The sequence below is a fragment of the Aulonocara sp. 'chitande type north' Nkhata Bay genome, linkage group LG18 (genome assembly GCF_057382095.1).
Source record: "Aulonocara sp. 'chitande type north' Nkhata Bay isolate Kocher_YH1m ecotype deep benthic linkage group LG18, A_spYH_male_GT1.1, whole genome shotgun sequence".
Classification (NCBI taxonomy): Eukaryota; Metazoa; Chordata; class Actinopteri; order Cichliformes; family Cichlidae; genus Aulonocara; species Aulonocara sp. 'chitande type north' Nkhata Bay.
The window spans coordinates 32010296-32029901 of NC_141361.1; the positions used below are offsets into that span (position 1 = coordinate 32010296).

Here is a 19606-nt window from a genome sequence, read left to right on the forward strand (position 1 = left end):
TTCTTACCTGCTTACACTCATCATTCATTCGTCAAACTGAATAAAATGGCAATAAAATAGGGTGGCTGCAGCTCAGGCAGTAGAGCGGGTCGTCTACTGATCGGAAGGTTGGTGGTTCAATTCCTGGCTTCCCCCAGTCTGCATGCCAAATATCCTTGGGCAAGATACTAACCCCAAATTGCTCTCCGATGCGTTCATCGGAGTGTGCGCGTGTGTGTGTGTGTGTGAGAGAGAGAATGTTACTTAGAAAGCACCTAGAAAAATGTGCTTGTGTGAATGGGTGAATGCACAAGTTGTGTAAAGCGCTTTGAGTGCTCAGAAGAGTAGAAAAGCGCTATATAAGAACCAGTCCATTTACCATTTAACCAGGGGAGTATTGCACTGGTTGGATGGCAGCAGCCATGGAGGGAGGGTGTAATTGTCCCGTGTTATGCTGGTGTTTTGTATTAGATGTAAGCTTACATTTGGCAGCATTAGTGAACATTATACTGAATGTTACACAGGAGTGTCTCAGGTAGGAGGGAGGCTCACTCGGTCCATTCACTGAGCTTAGTGTTCAGTGATCGATGGTCCAGGGGAAAAGCTGTTTTCTTAGCCTGGCTGTCCTGTTTCTTGAACAGGTGCTGTCCAGGATGAGATGAGATTTGATTGGCTCTCCTGAGACAGCGAGTGCTGACCATGTCCTCCAGGGAAGGAAAGGGACAGGCACTATTCTTCTGTACTGTCTTAATGACCCACCGAGCAGTTAGCATACCAAGCTGTTAGCAGTAGGTGGGGACACACTATGGTGCTGTGGTAAAAAAGCCACCAAGACTTTCTTCTCCAGATGGTTCCTCCTCCTCCTCAGCATCCTGAGGTGGAGTCTTTGACTTTGGACCATGAGAGGTCCTCAGCTACGTGAGTCCCCAGGAACGAGGACACTCGCTGAACACAGTCTGCTTGATGTGGAGAGGAACGTGTTTCCCTCTGCTGAGGTCACATCTCCTTAGTTTTGATGGCGCTGAGCAGACGCTTGTGTTCATTGCAGCAGCCTGTCAGGTTTTTAACCTCCTGCCTGTTCGCCGTCTTCTCCACTGATGATTGTCGCATCATCAGCAAATGTAACGATGGTGTTAGAGGGGCAGGTAGGTGTGAACTCATGAGTGTACAGGAGAGCAGGCAAAGACGCCTGTGGATACTTTATGAATGCAGATGATAATATTCTGCCAGCGTTTCACAGACTTGTTCAGCAAACTTTAAACACACTTCACGCTTCTCTTTTTTTCTGTGGCTCTTGCACACATATTGTTTTCTTTGAAACAGTCGTACCTGCTGATTCCAGGCCTTTCTGTGGCTCTTCATAACTGGGCCTTGACTCTTCTGATAATTCTTTTCACTGGTCTGTGTGAAATCTCGTGGCCCATTTATGGTGAAATAATATTCTTTCCACTTTACCAAAAGTGCGCTGGAACCTTCAGTAGTTCTACTGTGACCACTGCCACCAGCATGTTTTGCAAAGGTCTTGAGAGAGCTCGTTGTTTTTACCCATCATGAGACGTTTGTTGTGTGAAACCTGAATAATGAGACCATCAGTTGGGACTGAACCAGCTGATATTTGATTTGATATTAATTGGCGAGGTCTGTGACGAGTTACATGACTCTTTGGTGGCAGGACTCCTGGGCTGGAGGTGCGAGTCCCACTGAGTCTGTGGATGTTGTTGGACTGTCCTGGTTTCCCACCTCGGGATAAGCAGACTACAGTAGCGGTTTCCCTTTCTAAGAAGTGGGACTAGGGGCTGTGCTTGAACTTGGGAATGATACTCCAAAGCCTCCCTGGAAGTCTGTGACTGGGTCAGTTCGTTAGTTGAACCTGAGGTTGAGGATATATTTTCAGCCCTGCAGCTCCTCTGCCTGCTGTCAGATGGTGACGGCATACAAAGTATCTGGTACCACTGTCCTCTGTGTGCTGCTGTTGGTCCATCAGCTGTGGAGAGAGTGAAGAATAAGTGATAATGAAAAGTTGTTGTTCTCGTTGAACTCTGTTATTGCTGCTTTATTCGTGGCCAACACTCAGCAGATATTGGCATCAGCCGATTTCAGTCGGGATCTCAATGGAGTTCATGGAAGAGCAGAACCTATTTGCAAACATTTGTGGAAACACATTTTGAGACCAGAGGAGATGGATTTGTCAGAGCGGGGGCCCCCAGGCTGTGGAGTGCTTTGCCTCCATCATTATGTTGCCTTGATTGCATTTACAGTGGGGCAAAAAAGTATTTAGTCAGCCACCGATTGTGCAAGTTCCCCCACCTAAAATGATGACAGAGGTCAGTAATTTGCACCAGAGGTACACTTCAACTGTGAGAGACAGAATGTGAAAAAAAAATCCATGAATTCACATGGTAGGATTTGTAAAGAATTTATTCGTAAATCAGGGTGGAAAATAAGTATTTGGTCACCTCAAACAAGGAAAATCTCTGGCTCTCACAGACCTGTAACGTCTTCTGTAAGAAGCTTTTCTGTCCCCCACTCGTTACCTGTATGAATGGCACCTGTTTGAACTCATCATCTGTATAAAAGACACCTGTCCACAGCCTCAAACAGTCAGACTCCAAACTCCGCCATGGCCAAGACCAAAGAGCTTTCGAAGGACACCAGGAAAAGTATTGTAGACCTGCACCAGACTGGGAAGAGTGAATCTACAATAGGCAAGCAGCTTGGTGTGAAAAAATCAACTGTGGGAGCAATCATCAGAAAATGGAAGACATACAAGACCACTGATAATCTCCCTCGATCTGGGGCTCCACGCAAGATCTCATCCCGTGGGGTCAAAATGATCATGAGAACGGTGAGCAAAGATCCCAGAACCACACGGGGGGACCTGGTGAATGACCTGCAGAGAGCTGGGACCAAAGTAACAAAGGTCACCATCAGTAACACACTTCAACGGCAGGGAATCAAATCCCGCAGTGCCAGACGTGTTCCGCTGCTGAAGCCAGTGCATGTCCAGGCCCGTCTGAAGTTTGCCAGAGAGCACATGGATGATACAGCAGAGGATTGGGAGAATGTCATGTGGTCAGATGAAACCAAAGTAGAACTTTTTGGTATAAACTCAACTCGTCGTGTTTGGAGGAAGAAGAATACTGAGTTGCATCCCAAGAACACCATACCTACTGTGAAGCATGGGGGTGGAAACATCATGCTATGGGGCTGTTTTTCTGCCAAGGGGACAGGACGACTGATCCGTGTTAAGGACAGAATGAATGGGGCCATGTATCGTGAGATTTTGAGCCAAAACCTCCTTCCATCAGTGAGAACTTTGAAGATGAAACGAGGCTGGGTCTTCCAACATGACAATGATCCAAAACACACCGCCCGGGCAACAAAGGAGTGGCTCCGTAAGAAGCATTTGAAAGTCCTGGAGTGGCCTAGCCAGTCTCCAGACCTCAACCCCATAGAAAATCTGTGGCGGGAGTTGAAAGTCCGTGTTGCTCGGCGACAGCCCCAAAACATCACTGCTCTCGAGAAGATCTGCATGGAGGAATGGGCCAAAATACCAGCTACTGTGTGTGCAAACCTGGTAAAGACCTATAGTAAACGTTTGACCTCTGTTATTGCCAACAAAGGTTATGTTACAAAGTATTGAGTTGTATTTTTGTTATTGACCAAATACTTATTTTCCACCCTGATTTACCAATAAATTCTTTACAAATCCTACCATGTGGATTCATGGTTTTTTTTTTTCACATTCTGTCTCTCACAGTTGAAGTGTACCTCTGGTGCAAATTACTGACCTCTGTCATCATTTTAGGTGGGGGAACTTGCACAATCGGTGGCTGACTAAACACTTCTTTGCCCCACTGTATTTTTATAAACAGCAGCTTGAGACTCATTTATTTAGCCTGGCTTTGAACTAGATTTGTGCTGTTTCATATTATTGTGAAGCACTCTGTGGTTCTTATCCTGTGCCATATAAATAAAGTCAAATGCTGGATGTCTGTACTTTGTCCAGCTTCAGCTGACCAGCTGAGCTGACACTTTAGAATCGGGCTTTGGTGTTGTTGTCAGTCATGTTGGATCTCCGTCCGTCTCTAATAACAGACAAATGACCAAAATGTAAAAATCCAACTCCAAGTACATAATACCAGGTACAAAAGCCCCTGCAGTGTTTGTGCCGTGCTCTAACTAAAACTTTGCTTGAAATTGTTTAAGCAGTATTTGTTTCTCTGTTAACACACTGGTGTTCACTCATATCCATCTCTGTGCTTCCTAATCTGCAGGCTGGCAGGTGGAGCTCCTGATCTTCGCTGTTGTCTTTTGCATCAGAAGTTCCAGGTAGCCACACAGTGCAAGGACTAATTGAACGATTTAAAAGACAAAAAACAACATCATGCACATTTGTAGACTTGCAACTTTAATTCCAGTGGTTTATCAAAAGTGTTGTGTTAACTTTGATAATTGGAACGATGTTTAGGTGATAAAGAGAAAAATGAATTCTGAGAGCTGATGCTCAGTGTGATACAGCATCTTCAAACTCCCAAACACCTGTTTATGTCGTGTTGTCTGTTGAACACAAGTAGCAGTGTTATGTTTCCATGTGTGAAAAGAGTTTTTGTTCCTGGACAGATGCTGAATTGTTGTATCGAAAGGAAGAAGGCCAGAGATGAATCTCACAAGGTACCCGAGGGGAAAGAAAAGGAACACAGGGTCTCAGGTGCCTGCCAGAAGAGCCGCCAAGGACCAGAGTGTGCAACCAGTGCTTCCAGTTCAACAAGAGAGATGTCTCAAGGAAAATCCTGGGACTCGTGGAGTGACAGCGAGGAGGAATTCTTCGAGTGCCTGAGTGACCAGGGCGAGACTGAGGCGACACAAGCTGAGGGCAGAGCTGAGGGCAGGCTGCACCCCCACAACAACATGACTCTGCTCAACTCTGCAGAGCCTCTCTATGTTCCCGTCACACAGGTCAGAGTCACTGCCTCACTGTGCAAACACATCATATGCTGTTATTTATTCCAAATACAGCATGTTGAAAATAATAGTCGGGTCACATGGGGTGGAGCCTATCCCATACCATAGGGCGAGAGGCGGGGTTCACCCTGGACAGGTCGCCAGTCGCAGGGCGAACACAGAGAGACAGACAAACATTTAACCCAGAGGTGTCCAACTCCAGGCCTCGAGGGCCGGCGTCCTGCAGATCTCACCCTGTGTCAACACACCTATTAGAATTAGATGATTAGTTCAGCCTCTGGAGAACTTCCACGATAAGGATAAGCTTTATTTGTTGGTTGCCTGCAACTGAGATGACCTAATCGACCATAGATACAATGTACAAACTTAACATTGGGGATACAGGTCAGGCTAACTAGCAACAAAGGATAGCCCTAACCCAAGACACGTTGAGGAGGTCATTTAGCCATTGAAATCAGCTGTGTTGGATCAAGGACACATCTAAAACCTGCAGGACACCGGCCCTCGAGACCTGGAGTTGGACACCTCTGATTTATGCTCTCATTCACACCTGTGGGCAGTTTAGAGTCAGAGTTAACCCAACCCCACTCGCTCCATGTTCAAAGACGTGCAGTTAATAATTAGAACTAAAAGAAAGCGGTTGTAACAGTACAGAGGCGACCTTTGTGTGACAAAACCATGAAAGCAGATCTCATATAAGTGGTTCACAGAAATGTCATTAAGCTCAGCTGAAGCTGACTGAGTCTGATATCTGTGCATCATGTTTCATTTTCAGGAACCTGCTCCAATGACAGAGGACCTGTTAGCAGAGCAGTCAGAGGTACTGACCAAACTGGGCACATCAGCTGAAGGTACCCACCTGCGTGCTCGGATGCAGAGTGCCTGTCTGCTATCTGACATGGAGTCCTTCAAAGTGAGTCGGACACACTCTGGGTCAGCTGTCTCCTAAGTTTCTTAGTGCTTCCTGTCTAACATCCACACTTAGACGGACACATCAGAGAGCAGCTTGGGGTTAGTATCTTGGCTAAGGATACTTGGCCTGCAGACTGGAGGAACCAGGGATTGAACCACGACCTTCTGATCAGTAGATGACCTGCTAATGAGCTACAGCCACCCGTTAGCCTTCAGCATTAGCCACATGTTGTGGAAGTTTTCCATTAAATAAAGCCTGCAGACGAGCGGTAGCTAACATTCTTTAATCAAAACAAAGAACAGAAAACCAAGCTTGGTGGAGAGCCTGCATGACCGCGGGGCAGACGGTCAGCAGAGTCTCCCTGAGCCTAGCGTGGCTCTCAGTTAAAAACCTTCTTCAGGAACAAAAGGCAATACACAGCTGTTTCACACCTTAAGGTTCACACTCCCTTGCTACCTCCCAGAGTCCTCGAAGAGACAAAAGATTCTTCCTGTGGAGTTCTGCTTCCCCCCAACTTCCTTACCAGACTCCCACCATCTGTGTAACTGCATGAGTGTGAGACATGCTAAAATCCAGTGGCACCAAGGCATTATACAATAACATAATATGAATAATACATAAATAAAATAAATTCTTATACACACATTAGCGTCAGTGTGCCCTCGAGTTGCTACATGTCTGCTAGTTTTACTGTTCAGGATGTTTTGTGTGTGTGTGTGAACTGCCTGCAGTGAACATAACTGTGCAGTCACACACACACACACACAGTAGTCACAGAGAGTACCGCTGTGGTAGGGTGACCATAAAGAGGACACTGGGCCCAGTCATGAAGAACTTTAATAATACTGTTAGCTTAAAGAAAACGACGTCTTCTCTCTGCAGTTAATGAATGGGATATTAATAAAAAATGTCATGTAGGCTTTTACAAGTAAACTAGTGTGAAATAAGAGGACTGTTGATCAGCCTACGCTGTGGAAAGCTGTGACTCTGTCACTGACACGTGTGGCATGATGGATGCAGTCATGCTGGGAGAAGCTACGTGAGTGCAGAAACCTCTGATCACCAGACGATCACGTGGTCGTCAGTTTTCAAACAGCTCATTGCAGTTTTATAAATCATCTTCAGAGGTTATTTGAACCTTGTCTTTGCAGAGACCTGCAGATCTGAGGCAGTAATGCAGTGATAATGACCAGCACACAGTGTAAGTCATGCTGCAGCTGCCCTGAATCTACAGTGTTGGTTATTCCCACCATGTCTCTCTGTTTCTGATCCAGTGTGGACGAGCTCTTTATTCAGTCTGAACTGGTTTTAATACTAAAATACAATTGATTTGTTATTCATAGATTTTCAGATTTACTCTTACACAAAAAAGTAAAACATTTTTGTTGCCAGATCACACGTATTTACTTCCAGTCCTGAACAGAAGGAAATCGTTTTGATGCATAAATGACATTTTATGTTCAGTGACAGCCTGGTGTGCTTGGGTCCATGAATGCAGTGGTGTTGTGAGTGGGCCCTGCTCGAGTCGTCAGTGCCAGTATGAGGTGTCAGTGAATATATTTACACATTACTTCATTTAAAGTACGAGTTTGTGTCTCTGTCCACAGGCAGCCAACCCCGGCTGTGTCCTGGAGGATTTTGTGCGCTGGTATTCACCTCGGGATTACGTAGAAGAGGAAGTGGTTGATGAGAAGGGCAACACGATGGTGACCGGGACACTCAGTCCCAGGATGAAGATCCCAGGCAACATGTGGGTGGAGGCTTGGGAGACTGCCAGGGTCACACCTGCACGACGCCAAAAAAGACTTTTTGATGACACCAAGGAGGCCGAGAAGGTCTGAAGCAGGTCGTTCGTTTTGCCGCATGCGTGTTTTTAAGCCAAACGTGTTTACTAAGTGGATCACAAAGTGTTTTCATGAATGTTTCTGCTGATTTTCAGGATCAGCTTCTGCCATGGGACCGTTTTGGCTCATGTATGTTGGAGAAGTCAGTTTAACACAGATCTGTGCTCACAGACATGTTGAAGCATTTTCACATGTTGATGAAAAAGGATCTGATGCTGTCACACACGATGTTTAACTGACACACAGCAGCTCTCTGTGGTGTGATGGTGTTAAATGAAGAACAACTTTAAACCAGCTTCTATTAATGATCCGGTCGGCTTTATGGGAAAGGGACAAACAGTAACTGGGGTTAGTTGTTTCCTCACCCAAAGAGGGTCCTGGATTTGGACCCGGGCAGGTCCCTGCCAAGCGTTTGCATGTTCTTCCTGCACATATGAAAGCAGAGCTCGGAGCTCCAGTTTGCACCATCACTGAAAATGTTGCCTGTCTTTTAAAGACATTGTTTATCCAAAAAGAGAAAGTTAAAAATAATGCTCACTGATAGTCTTATGACAGATTTAAAGATCTGGGTATGACTGGTCCCTCTGTGAATAACCATCATAGAGAAAGGTCACCGTTTATCTGGAGTCTTCTTCAGAGGCAGCCTGTTGGCTGTGCAAAAATATTCTGTTGATCTGAAAGAGCAAAAGGAAAACAGAAGCCAGGCAAACTAAACTTTTTGGGGGTTTGTCTTTAGGTTCTGCACTACATGGCGATGCAGAAACCTGCAGACCTGGCCCGTCACCTCCTGCCCTGTATACTTCATGCAACTATTCAGAAGTTGAAGGAAGAAGGTAAGTCCTCACCGTTTGGTTGAAAAACACATTTATATGAAATAAAATCAGGGAAAATAACTCTGAGCCCACAGCAGGTAAATTACAGTAAGACCGAAATACAAAAAACTAAAGATATTAAAATAAGTACTAAAAAAATGAAATGCAACCCGAGATGTTAATGGAGAAAAAAAACCAGAAGCTGCATGAATAAAAAAGTAGAAATCTTGGACGCTGCCAGCATAATGCACAGGCTTTTGACGGGGCTCGCACACAAACACAAAGCAGAGGATGAAGCATCACCAAATATGTTTCCAAACCAAAGAAGATAAGATGAAGCATACCTGCGCAGCGGTGGGTGATGAGGAGAGGCCGCAGCGTGTCTGTCTTAAAGTGCAAGTTTGTGACAGTTTAAAGCTTAACAAGCTAAGACGCCAAACATCCAGAGCACAAAGACAAGTCAGAGGGCTTTTTCAGACACACACTTCTAAACTGTCGTGCTCAACAGTGTCTCTGCTAAAACTGCGTCTGTGCTCTGCTCCTGTAAAGTTGCCTATCGAGTGCTTAATGATAAGGTGCATGGTAGCTGCTTTCCTCTGCAGGTGGATAAAGCCACTGATAGTGACAAAGGAATGACTTCTGCAGACAGGCTCCTGGCAGAGCCACTGCAGAGGAACTCTTTACAATCACTGACTGTGAAACGTGAGGACTGTGTGGGGACGTGCAGACGGGGGCGCGACGGCTGGGAAACGAGGAGGGCTGCAAGTGGACGCACTGTATGATACACGCTGGCGTCTACACAGCTCAGTCCTGAGCTGAGTGATGTAATGACTGATTGCATCGACACAGTCATTACATCAAAATACAACCCCTTTTTTCCGGCACTGAAGCGAAACAGGCTCCGCCCACACAGCCGTTCTGTATCACAGCTGTGATGCAAAAAGATTTGGGCACCACTGGTATAGAGTGACTGGAACCCAGAACCTGGAAGTGTCCAGTGATGTGAGGGTAAAGGACGTCTCACTGTGTACTTTGGTGCACAGATGAGTTTGTGGTCGGTTCAGTGAATGCAGCCCATGAGCTGCAGAAAAAGCCCAAATCCTGAGCCCCCCAAGATTTACTGCACATGTTTCTTTTTCTTTCTTTTTCAGCTATTTATTTATGAGTGACTTATGTATGTATGTATATATATATGTATATATTGTACTATTCTTGGTTAGTGTATTGTCTGTCTTGTCTTAATGTTGGTTTATAATGGAGCACTGTAACAAAAAATAATTTCCCCCGGGGATCAATAAAGTATTCTGATTCTGATTCTGATTGATTTGGGCTCAAGATGTGTTCTGCACTGCAGGCCCTTGGACTCCATCAGGGTTTGGGCCAGTTTTGAGCTCTTATAAGTATCAGAGATGGACACGTGATATTTTCAGGGCTGCGTAGGCATGATGGGTAGAACATGACCCTGGTGTTAAAATGCAGGTAAATGTGATTTAGTTTGTTTACTCTAACTAGCTACCCAACTCTCACTGTAAAAGGAGCCTGGAAAGTTTCCCCAGCATGAATTTCTTTCAGTCAAGTTTTCTCCAGTAATGATCAGAAATCAGATAAAACCCACTCTTTATTTTATTCTACACACAATAAATTGATAATTATTCCAGGATACAGAAAAGTCTAGATTTCGTCTTCAGACTGTCACATCTGGAGCAGGGCATAATTTGATTTGGTTTTTAGAAGAAGCTAAAGATCTTTCAGTCGTGTTGCTGTTGTTCCCTGACACCTGCAGTGCAACCATTAATTTAGCTAATGAGAGTTCACGTATAATTATAACAGGTCTTAGTTTCTGGATCGTCTCTAAGTTGACGGTATACTGCTAAGACCAGTTCTGAGTCTAGAGACAGCCAATGAGAGACACTAGTAAGGACATCACTGAGGAGAGTTTTCTAGTACTTTGGAGAAACCTCAATCAGCTAACGTCCTGCTGTGATACTCAGACCTTTTCTCTAATTAAACCAGAAAGCTAGTTTTCATTTATTCTGTAATATCCCAGAATGTTTCAGCATGTCAGAAATGCTTTGGTGCATATCCAGGTTGTATGCAAATTAATTCTGATTAAGTCTGGACTACAAAATACAAAACATAGCTTGGACACAACAATAATGTCCTCGTTTCACTTCTTTAAAAAATGTATTTTGATCTTATGACACTTACTAAAAGCTTTACTTCCAGAGGTTGACAGAGACGCTCCGTGCTGATAACACGTGAATGTGTGAAGGTTTGTATCATATCTATCTAACAGACTCCAGTTTGTGCATGTAAATGGAGAGTCCTCTTCACACACTGAGGTTAGTTATGGAGTTCCACAGGGTTCAGTGCTAGGACCAATTCTGTTTACATTATACATGCTTCCCTTAGGCAGCATCATTAGAAGACATAGCATACATTTACACTGCTATGCAGATGACACCCAGCTCTATCTGTCCATGAAGCCAGATAACACACACCAATGGGTTAAACTGCAGGAATGTCTTAAAGACACAAAGACCTGGATGGCCGCTAACTTTCTGCTTCTTAATTCAGATCAAACTGAGGTTATTGTACTCGGTTATTGCAGATGGCCCCGCCCCTCCCTGAGCCTGGCTCTGCTGAAGGCTTCTTCCTGTTTAAAGGGAGTTTTTCCTTGTGCCAAAGCACATGTGGGTATATTCCTGGACAAAAGGCTTAGTTTCTATTTGCAGATGTGTTCTGTGATCCTCTGAAATAGCTGGATTAATTAACTCCAATAATAATCCATCAAGACTTTGTGGATATGTTTTAATCTCTGTAAAGATTATTATAAAATGTTGTGAAGGTTTTGTTTATTTCAAAAGGATCTGTATTAGTAAGATAATAGTTTGCAGGTTTACTCGATTTTAGGCTTTTTCTCATGTTAACAGTAATTGAGGTTACAAACGTGGCAGGTCTTTCTTTTAATCACAGCTTTCTGTCACTCTGGAAACACTGTCATTTCTTCTCTTTCAGAGTCTGCTGAAGATATTCCATCAGTGCAAAAAACCATTCAGCAAGCTACAGTTCAAGCGAGCAAGCTCCTGCAGTCCCCCAACCAGGACTACAAGAAGTTAGAGGTCAGTGAAAACTCGACCGGACTTTCCACAAATGATTCAGTTTAAAAGAAAGTATCATTAGATTCACCCAAAAAAGTTTTGTTTTTAATACATTATTGATTGATTGTTAACTGTGTTTTTGTTGTAGTTGAGTATGTGCTGTACATGAGGTGTACGTAGACTGGACAGTGTGCACCATGGCTGAGAACTTGGCTGATAATTATTATGACTGTTGATGGTTGAACCATGAAAACAGGGGTGTGGTGCAGTGGGATTGTAGTGGGAGCTGGAGTAATAAACTCCAGTGCTTCCTCAGTGATGGCTAACTTTTTTCTAAACCTAGGTAATTCCTTCGGCTGTTCCCACCTGGGCTCAAAGCTTTTATACTCTGCTGATATCGGATGTGTTTATCAGTGATCGAAAACAGAGACTGAGATTGTTATTATTGAGTTTGATCACACGTTAGGTGCATTAAACACCTGCTTTAATACTGTCCTAAAGTCTGAGAACAATCATCACTTCTTCACATATAAAAATGTTCTTCTCACTAGCACTCAGTATCCATACAGCCCCTTTTCTTTGAATAACACTGTACAGCTGCACAGCTAAACCCCACCATGTTATATTTGCTTGATTGGACAGTCTTGTTGTGTAAAAGTATTCTTGGCTTTCTCAAAGTACATTTAAGTATGCCATGTATCCACTGTGACTCCAAACACGCCTTTTACACCCCGAGACTCAGCCTATAACGTTCCACGTAGGAAAAACCACGTACAGTGGGGCAAAAAAGTATTTAGTCAGCCACCGATTGTGCAAGTTCCCCCACCTAAAATGATGACAGAGGTCAGTAATTTGCACCAGAGGTACACTTCAACTGTGAGAGACAGAATGTGGAAAAAAAAAATCCATGAATCCACATGGTAGGATTTGTAAAGAATTTATTGGTAAATCAGGGTGGAAAATAAGTATTTGGTCAATAACAAAAATACAACTCAATACTTTGTAACATAACCTTTGTTGGCAATAACAGAGGTCAAACGTTTACTATAGGTCTTTACCAGGTTTGCACACACAGTAGCTGGTATTTTGGCCCATTCCTCCATGCAGATCTTCTCGAGAGCAGTGATGTTTTGGGGCTGTCGCCGAGCAACACGGACTTTCAACTCCCGCCACAGATTTTCTATGGGGTTGAGGTCTGGAGACTGGCTAGGCCACTCCAGGACTTTCAAATGCTTCTTACGGAGCCACTCCTTTGTTGCCCGGGCGGTGTGTTTTGGATCATTGTCATGTTGGAAGACCCAGCCTCGTTTCATCTTCAAAGTTCTCACTGATGGAAGGAGGTTTTGGCTCAAAATCTCACGATACATGGCCCCATTCATTCTGTCCTTAACACGGATCAGTCGTCCTGTCCCCTTGGCAGAAAAACAGCCCCATAGCATGATGTTTCCACCCCCATGCTTCACAGTAGGTATGGTGTTCTTGGGATGCAACTCAGTATTCTTCTTCCTCCAAACACGACGAGTTGAGTTTATACCAAAAAGTTCTACTTTGGTTTCATCTGACCACATGACATTCTCCCAATCCTCTGCTGTATCATCCATGTGCTCTCTGGCAAACTTCAGACGGGCCTGGACATGCACTGGCTTCAGCAGCGGAACACGTCTGGCACTGCGGGATTTGATTCCCTGCCGTTGTAGTGTGTTACTGATGGTGACCTTTGTTACTTTGGTCCCAGCTCTCTGCAGGTCATTCACCAGGTCCCCCCGTGTGGTTCTGGGATCTTTGCTCACCGTTCTCATGATCATTTTGACCCCACGGGATGAGATCTTGCGTGGAGCCCCAGATGGAGGGAGATTATCAGTGGTCTTGTATGTCTTCCATTTTCTGATGATTGCTCCCACAGTTGATTTTTTCACACCAAGCTGCTTGCCTATTGTAGATTCACTCTTCCCAGTCTGGTGCAGGTCTACAATACTTTTCCTGGTGTCCTTCGAAAGCTCTTTGGTCTTGGCCATGGCGGAGTTTGGAGTCTGACTGTTTGAGGCTGTGGACAGGTGTCTTTTATACAGATGATGAGTTCAAACAGGTGCCATTCATACAGGTAACGAGTGGGGGACAGAAAAGCTTCTTACAGAAGACGTTACAGGTCTGTGAGAGCCAGAGATTTTCCTTGTTTGAGGTGACCAAATACTTATTTTCCACCCTGATTTACGAATAAATTCTTTACAAATCCTACCATGTGGATTCATGGACTTTTTTTTCACATTCTGTCTCTCACAGTTGAAGTGTACCTCTGGTGCAAATTACTGACCTCTGTCATCATTTTAAGTGGGGGAACTTGCACAATCGGTGGCTGACTAAATACTTTTTTGCCCCACTGTATGTGTATAAATGTGACAGTCTTGGGGTCTCATGCTGTCAGGATTGAGCAGACAGTTGTTCTTGTCCTGTGTGCAGGATTTCATTAACCAGCTGCTGAGCATGGAGACAGTCATCACTCAAGCTCGCTCGCTCAAGGCCAAGTTCTCCATTCCTGAGGACGACAGCGGAGAGGCTGCTGATGAACTGAAGAAGTGAGTCGCAGAGTTTGAGCTGCGCTCACTGACAGCTTTGTTTGTGCTGTTGGTGACATGTAAACGTCTTCACCGTCACTATAGATAGTTTGTCAGTAACAGGTTGTCACGATGAATCTGTTAACGTTTCACAAAGACGCCGTCTGAAGGATCACAGTCAGTTCACACGTTTCACCTTTCACCTTGTCACGCCTGCAGTTAGTGCAAAACGCGGCGGCGCGATTTTTAACCGGTAGTAGGAGATTCGATCACATCACTCCGGTTCTGGCTTCCTTGCATTGGCTTCCCATTGATTTTAGGGTTCGTTTTAAGGTCCTTTTATTGGTTTTTAAATCTTTAAATGGTCTGGCTCCTGTGTACTTATCTGACTTGCTGAAGCCACATGTTCCTCCTCACTCGCTCCGTTCAGCTGAGCAGCTGCTGCTGTCGGTCCCTAAGTCGCGGCTGAAATGCAGAGGAGACCGTGCCTTTTCAATTGCGGCTCCGATGCTCTGGAATAACCTTCCCCTCCAAATTAGACAAGCGTCATCAGTGCAGGTCTTTAAGTCCAGATTGAAAACCTATTTTTATTCCCTGGCTTTTAACTGTAGGAAACTGACACCTTCTTATTTATTTTATTGTATGTAATGATTTTATGGTATTTTTAATTTGGTTGTTGTTTTGATCTGTGTTGTTCAGCACTTTGGTCTGCCTGGTGTGTTCTTAAAGTGCTATACAAATAAACGATGATGATGATGATGTTTCTTTCTCGCTCATGTTGGTGGTCTTATTTATAGTTTTGGTGTCTTCAGGTTTTACATGTTCTTATTTAAGTGTTTTGTTTTGTGGGAATATTGTAACATTTCCCACATTGTGTGTTGTCTCTAGGTTTGTGAGCTCCCTGCTGGAGGAACCAGAGGTGGTAGTGACAGGAGCAGGCCAGGGCCTGGCTGGCAGTATAATCCACAGACTCTTCATCAGTGCTCAGAGGGTAACTCTCACTCTGCCTCCGTGTCCTTCCCACGTCTTGCTGTCAGTTTCATGTATACAGTCATGTATTTGTCATCTATAGAGACATCTTTAGAGGTACACACACACACCAGTCAACCACTTATTCAATATCAGCATCAAGAATAGGTCGGTGTCCCGGTCCTAGAACAAGACATGAAGTCAGCGCTGTTTTATTTATATATGCTTCATGTAGATGAAACTGGAAGGACGTGGTCAGCACTGATGTAAAGACGCAGTGTTGTCTGTCAGTGTCAGGAGAGTCTGCTCTATTGTAACGTTGTTTCTTCCTGAAACACACAATTGCTGCTGCTGTGCTGTGAAGCACGTTCAGAGCTATAAGAACCAGTCTGTTTAACTATCAATGAAAAATGAAGAATTATCAGTTTGACTGTGTGACAATTCTGCAGGAACAAAGTTGTGCAGCTCTCTCCACAGTGGAGCAGATCTCCTTCCTGTCTTTGACGCTTCTTTTTCTCTTTCTGCTGTAACAACTATTAATGTGCATTTGTATATGTTTACAGTGTTAGCAGAAACAAAGCTTTGGTGGCCGTGACTCCAGAGATGGAGCCGAGTATCTAATCGAATCATCGGTTTGTTCTTTAAGCCTTAAACGTGTCCATCTGCTCCACACTGGATCCCAGATTGACTCTGATGCATCAACTGGAACATGAATCCAAAATCCTGCTCCTTCAAGGTCTTAAATAATCAGGCCCCATCTTATCTTAATGACCTTGTAGTACCATATCAACCTATTAGAGCACTTCGCTCTCGCTCTGCAGGCCTACTTGTTGTTCCTAGAGTATTTAAAAGTAGAATGGGAGGCAGAGCCTTCAGTTTTCAGGCCCCTCTTCTGTGGAACCAGCTTCCAGTTTGGATTCAGGAGACAGACAAAACTTTCCTCTTTGATAAAGTTGGATCAGGAACCTTAATTAGTCTGCAATAGACCCTGTGCACGAGAAAATGCTAACTTCCTGTTTTAAGATCGGATGCAGGGTTGTACATTTCCGGTAGCTTTACTTTGCGGTCAATTGCTGCTGCAAAGATGGACTCCAAAATCATGTCCAAAATATGAAAACAGAAAGATCGCGTTAAGTTACAAAGAGCAGAAGGTGGGAACACTCACCACTGCTGTGTCATAAAAAAAATCAAATGATCAGTTTTGAGGTTTGAAGCGTGCAGATCGATTGGTGGTTTACATCACTCAACACAAGCAGAACTGCATTACAGAATCAGAAGCACATCTCTGTATAGTGACAGTTCTTATGATTTAAACAGCATTCAAACTACAGGTGAACAATAGTCAAAGGTTTCCCTGCTAGTCAAGTACACACCTACACAGCATGTCAACAAACTGTGGTAAGGGTCTCTATGCATGAGTATTTACGAAGGGTATGTTGTGACGTACCTTCAAAATTACCGCGGTCCCTCGCTATAACGCGGCCTCGCTGTTTCGCAGATTTTTTTTTTGTGCAAGTTTGCATGCTTTTTTTTTTTTTTGCGCACAGCGCTTTGTGTTCTGCATCCTGATTGGCTGCAGACTATTGTTGATCTCCTCCGTGCCGTCTCTCCTGTACAGTACAGAATCGCTGATTCATTGATTCACTAATGATTCACTGATGTTGAATTATCTCTCAGCTGCTCTGTTCTCATGTGCTGGACCTGAAAACACGGTTTGATCTTTGGTTTCTGTAATACTGGACTTATTTGTCTACGAAGGTTTGAACTTTGAGAGCTTAAACGAGAGAAACGTGTGAAAATGTTCATGCCTGTCTGAGTGTATAAATCAAATCAAATCAAATCACTTTTATTGTCACATCACATGTGCAGGTACATTGGTACAGCACATGTGAGTGAAATTCTTGTGTGCGAGCCCCACAAGCAACAGAGTTGTGCAAAATACAAGAATGGCTACATCTGAAACTAATAAATATATGTACAATATATAATAGTATATGCATTTCTGGATGTGTATACTAAATATTTTTCTACGTGTGTGTGTGTGTGTGTGTGTGTGTGTGTGTGTGTACACATATTTTACAAATTAAATAGAGTAAACAATAAATAAAATATATAAAAAAAAATAAAATATACAGAGTGAGACATGTGCAAAACAGTGCCATTACTGTACAGTATGGAGTGCATAATGTTAAAGTCCCAGTAGTGAAGCTGAGGTGTCTATGACGTGTTCAGCAGTCTGATGGCCTGGTGGAAGAAGCTGTCTCTCAGTCTGCTGGTACGGGACCGGATGCTGCAGAACCTCCTTCCTGATGGAAGCAGTCTGAACAGTTTATGGCTGGGGTGACTGGAGTCCTTGATGATCCTCCCCGCTTTCCTCAGGCAGCGCTTCCTGTAGATGTCTTGGAGGGAGGGAAGCTCACCTCCAATTATCCGTTCAGAGCACCGCACTACTCGCTGGAGAGCTTTGCGGTTGTAGGCGGTGCTGTTGCCATACCAGGTGGTGATGCATCCAGTGAGGATGCTCTCAATGGCACAGTGATAGAAGGTCCTGAGGATGCGGGGGCTCATGCCGAATCTTTTCAGTCTCCTGAGAAAGAAGAGGCGCTGCTGCGCTATAAAGTGTGTAGTGACGGGTTTTACCTTAAAACATCTATAATAATTGTAAAAAATAAAGTTGGCTACTTCGCAGATTTCACCTATCGCAGGATATTTTTAGAACGTAACTCCCGCGATAAACGAGGGAGCGCTGTTTACAGATACTGAGAAGTATAAAATTTGAATCCTTTCTCTCGTTTGCTCTGAGGCGCGGGGGGAAAATATCGACAAGTCGATCAACATCATCTACAGATACATTCGACATCTCGAGAAATGTAAATCGCCACTTGATTCGTCCATTTGGTTGAAAAAACGACCGTGAACAAGGAGCGAATATCACACCGGAAACTAAGCGCTATACGCCGGAAGTAGCATATGCTAAGGCGCACAGGTCTAAGTTATAGGTCTAAGTTTCCCATGATGCACTGGGTGTTTCTTCTTCACTCAGCATGTGTTAGTACACCTCTCTGCATTCAGTCCGTCTGCCCCTCATCTATCGATGGATGTTAGAGGCTTTGGTTCCCACTGTCGCTCACAGACGGTCACCTAATGTTTCCTGTGTAACTGCAGGGTCTTTGCCTTATAACATAGAAGCAGCTTGAGGTAACTGTTGTTGTGATGCTGTGTGTGTGTAATAAAGCTCCCTTACTGACAGTGGGTCACCACAGCTTGTAGCTCCATGTATTTGATGTGGCACGTTTGCCCTCGCTGACACAACCCTAAAGAGATTTGTGTGTATGAATAAAGTTTATTGTTCATACAGTTCATACAGTACCGTATGTCTGTGAAAGGGTGAATGAGGGTTGTAGCTCCCTCAGCAGCTGTGGAGCGATGGCTCGTGGTCACCTGATTCAGCCCTGGAGATGTGGTTGGTTAGACACGCTGCTTTAGTTTACACTACAAACCACACTCACCTGTTTACACTCCTTTTGTGTTACAACCACCTTGTTACACTCAAACACCAGATGATGCATCTGAGCCAACTAAGGATTCACTGAGACTGAAGAAGCTCGAGATCATAAGAATTTGAGGCTCAGCTGATACCATAGGAGAATCCAACCATTGTATGTCAAGAGACTCTAGGCAGTGAAAGCTCCATCTGGAGGAGGAACGACGTGGTTCAGAGCGTTGCCTCCTGCAGCTGGTGACATGTTCAGATTTCAGCTCTGTCGGTTAGAAAGTCTGTTTTTGTTTTTCATCTGTGTGTTGCTCTTTCATCCTTTTGTTCTTCCTGTTTCTTGCATCAAGCTGGCTGACTTCACCACTGATGAGGTAACCATGAGCAGTAAGCCTCGTGTCGCTCACAGTTACATTTAACATGGTGCGATAAACACACTCAGTCACTGTAAGGTGCATCCTCTCTAAAGGTTCACATAACAGACAAACAGGATAATAAAAATAATCTGGTTCTCTGCAGCGTCCTCAGATGAACAACACACAACAATAATACACGTCTCAGTATTTGTTACACTGAACACAAATATAAACACAACACTTTTGTTTCCATGAGCTGAACTGGATCCTGACTGGTTTTGCGACATGTAAATGGTAAATGGCCTGTATTTGTATAGCGCTTTTCTAGTCCCTAAGGACCCCAAAGCGCTTTACACAACCTGTCATCCACCCATTCACACACACATTCACACACACATTCACACACTGGTGATGGCAGCTACAATGTAGCCACAGCCACCCTGGGGCGCACTGACAGAGGCGAGGCTGCCGGACACTGGCGCCACCGGGCCCTCTGACCACCACCAGTAGGCAACGGGTGAAGTGTCTTGCCCAAGGACACAACGACCGAGACTGTCCAAGCCGGGGCTCGAACCGGCAACCTTCCGATTACAAGGCGAACTCCCAACTCTTGAGCCACGAT

At 44.4% G+C, this 19606-nt stretch overlaps 1 protein-coding gene across 5 annotated transcripts in view; it reads left to right on the forward strand.

Annotated features, from left to right (window-relative positions):
* rab3gap1 (RAB3 GTPase activating protein subunit 1) overlaps positions 1–19606 on the forward strand; it is a 40611-nt gene that overhangs the window by 17391 nt on the left and 3614 nt on the right. For 2 of the 5 annotated variants that reach the window (XM_086271528.1, XM_086271529.1), the window contains exons 16-24: positions 4257–4311; positions 4603–4938; positions 5720–5857; positions 7465–7692; positions 8438–8534; positions 11532–11635; positions 14072–14187; positions 15055–15157; positions 18979–19002. In XM_086271528.1, the coding sequence (XP_086127654.1) occupies positions 4257–4311; positions 4603–4938; positions 5720–5857; positions 7465–7692; positions 8438–8534; positions 11532–11635; positions 14072–14187; positions 15055–15157; positions 18979–19002 (1201 nt within the window). The remainder of the gene's footprint in view (positions 1–4256; positions 4312–4602; positions 4939–5719; positions 5858–7464; positions 7693–8437; positions 8535–11531; positions 11636–14071; positions 14188–15054; positions 15158–18978; positions 19003–19606) is intronic. The other 3 variants (XM_086271533.1, XM_086271530.1, XM_086271532.1) reach the window with 3 other exon arrangements.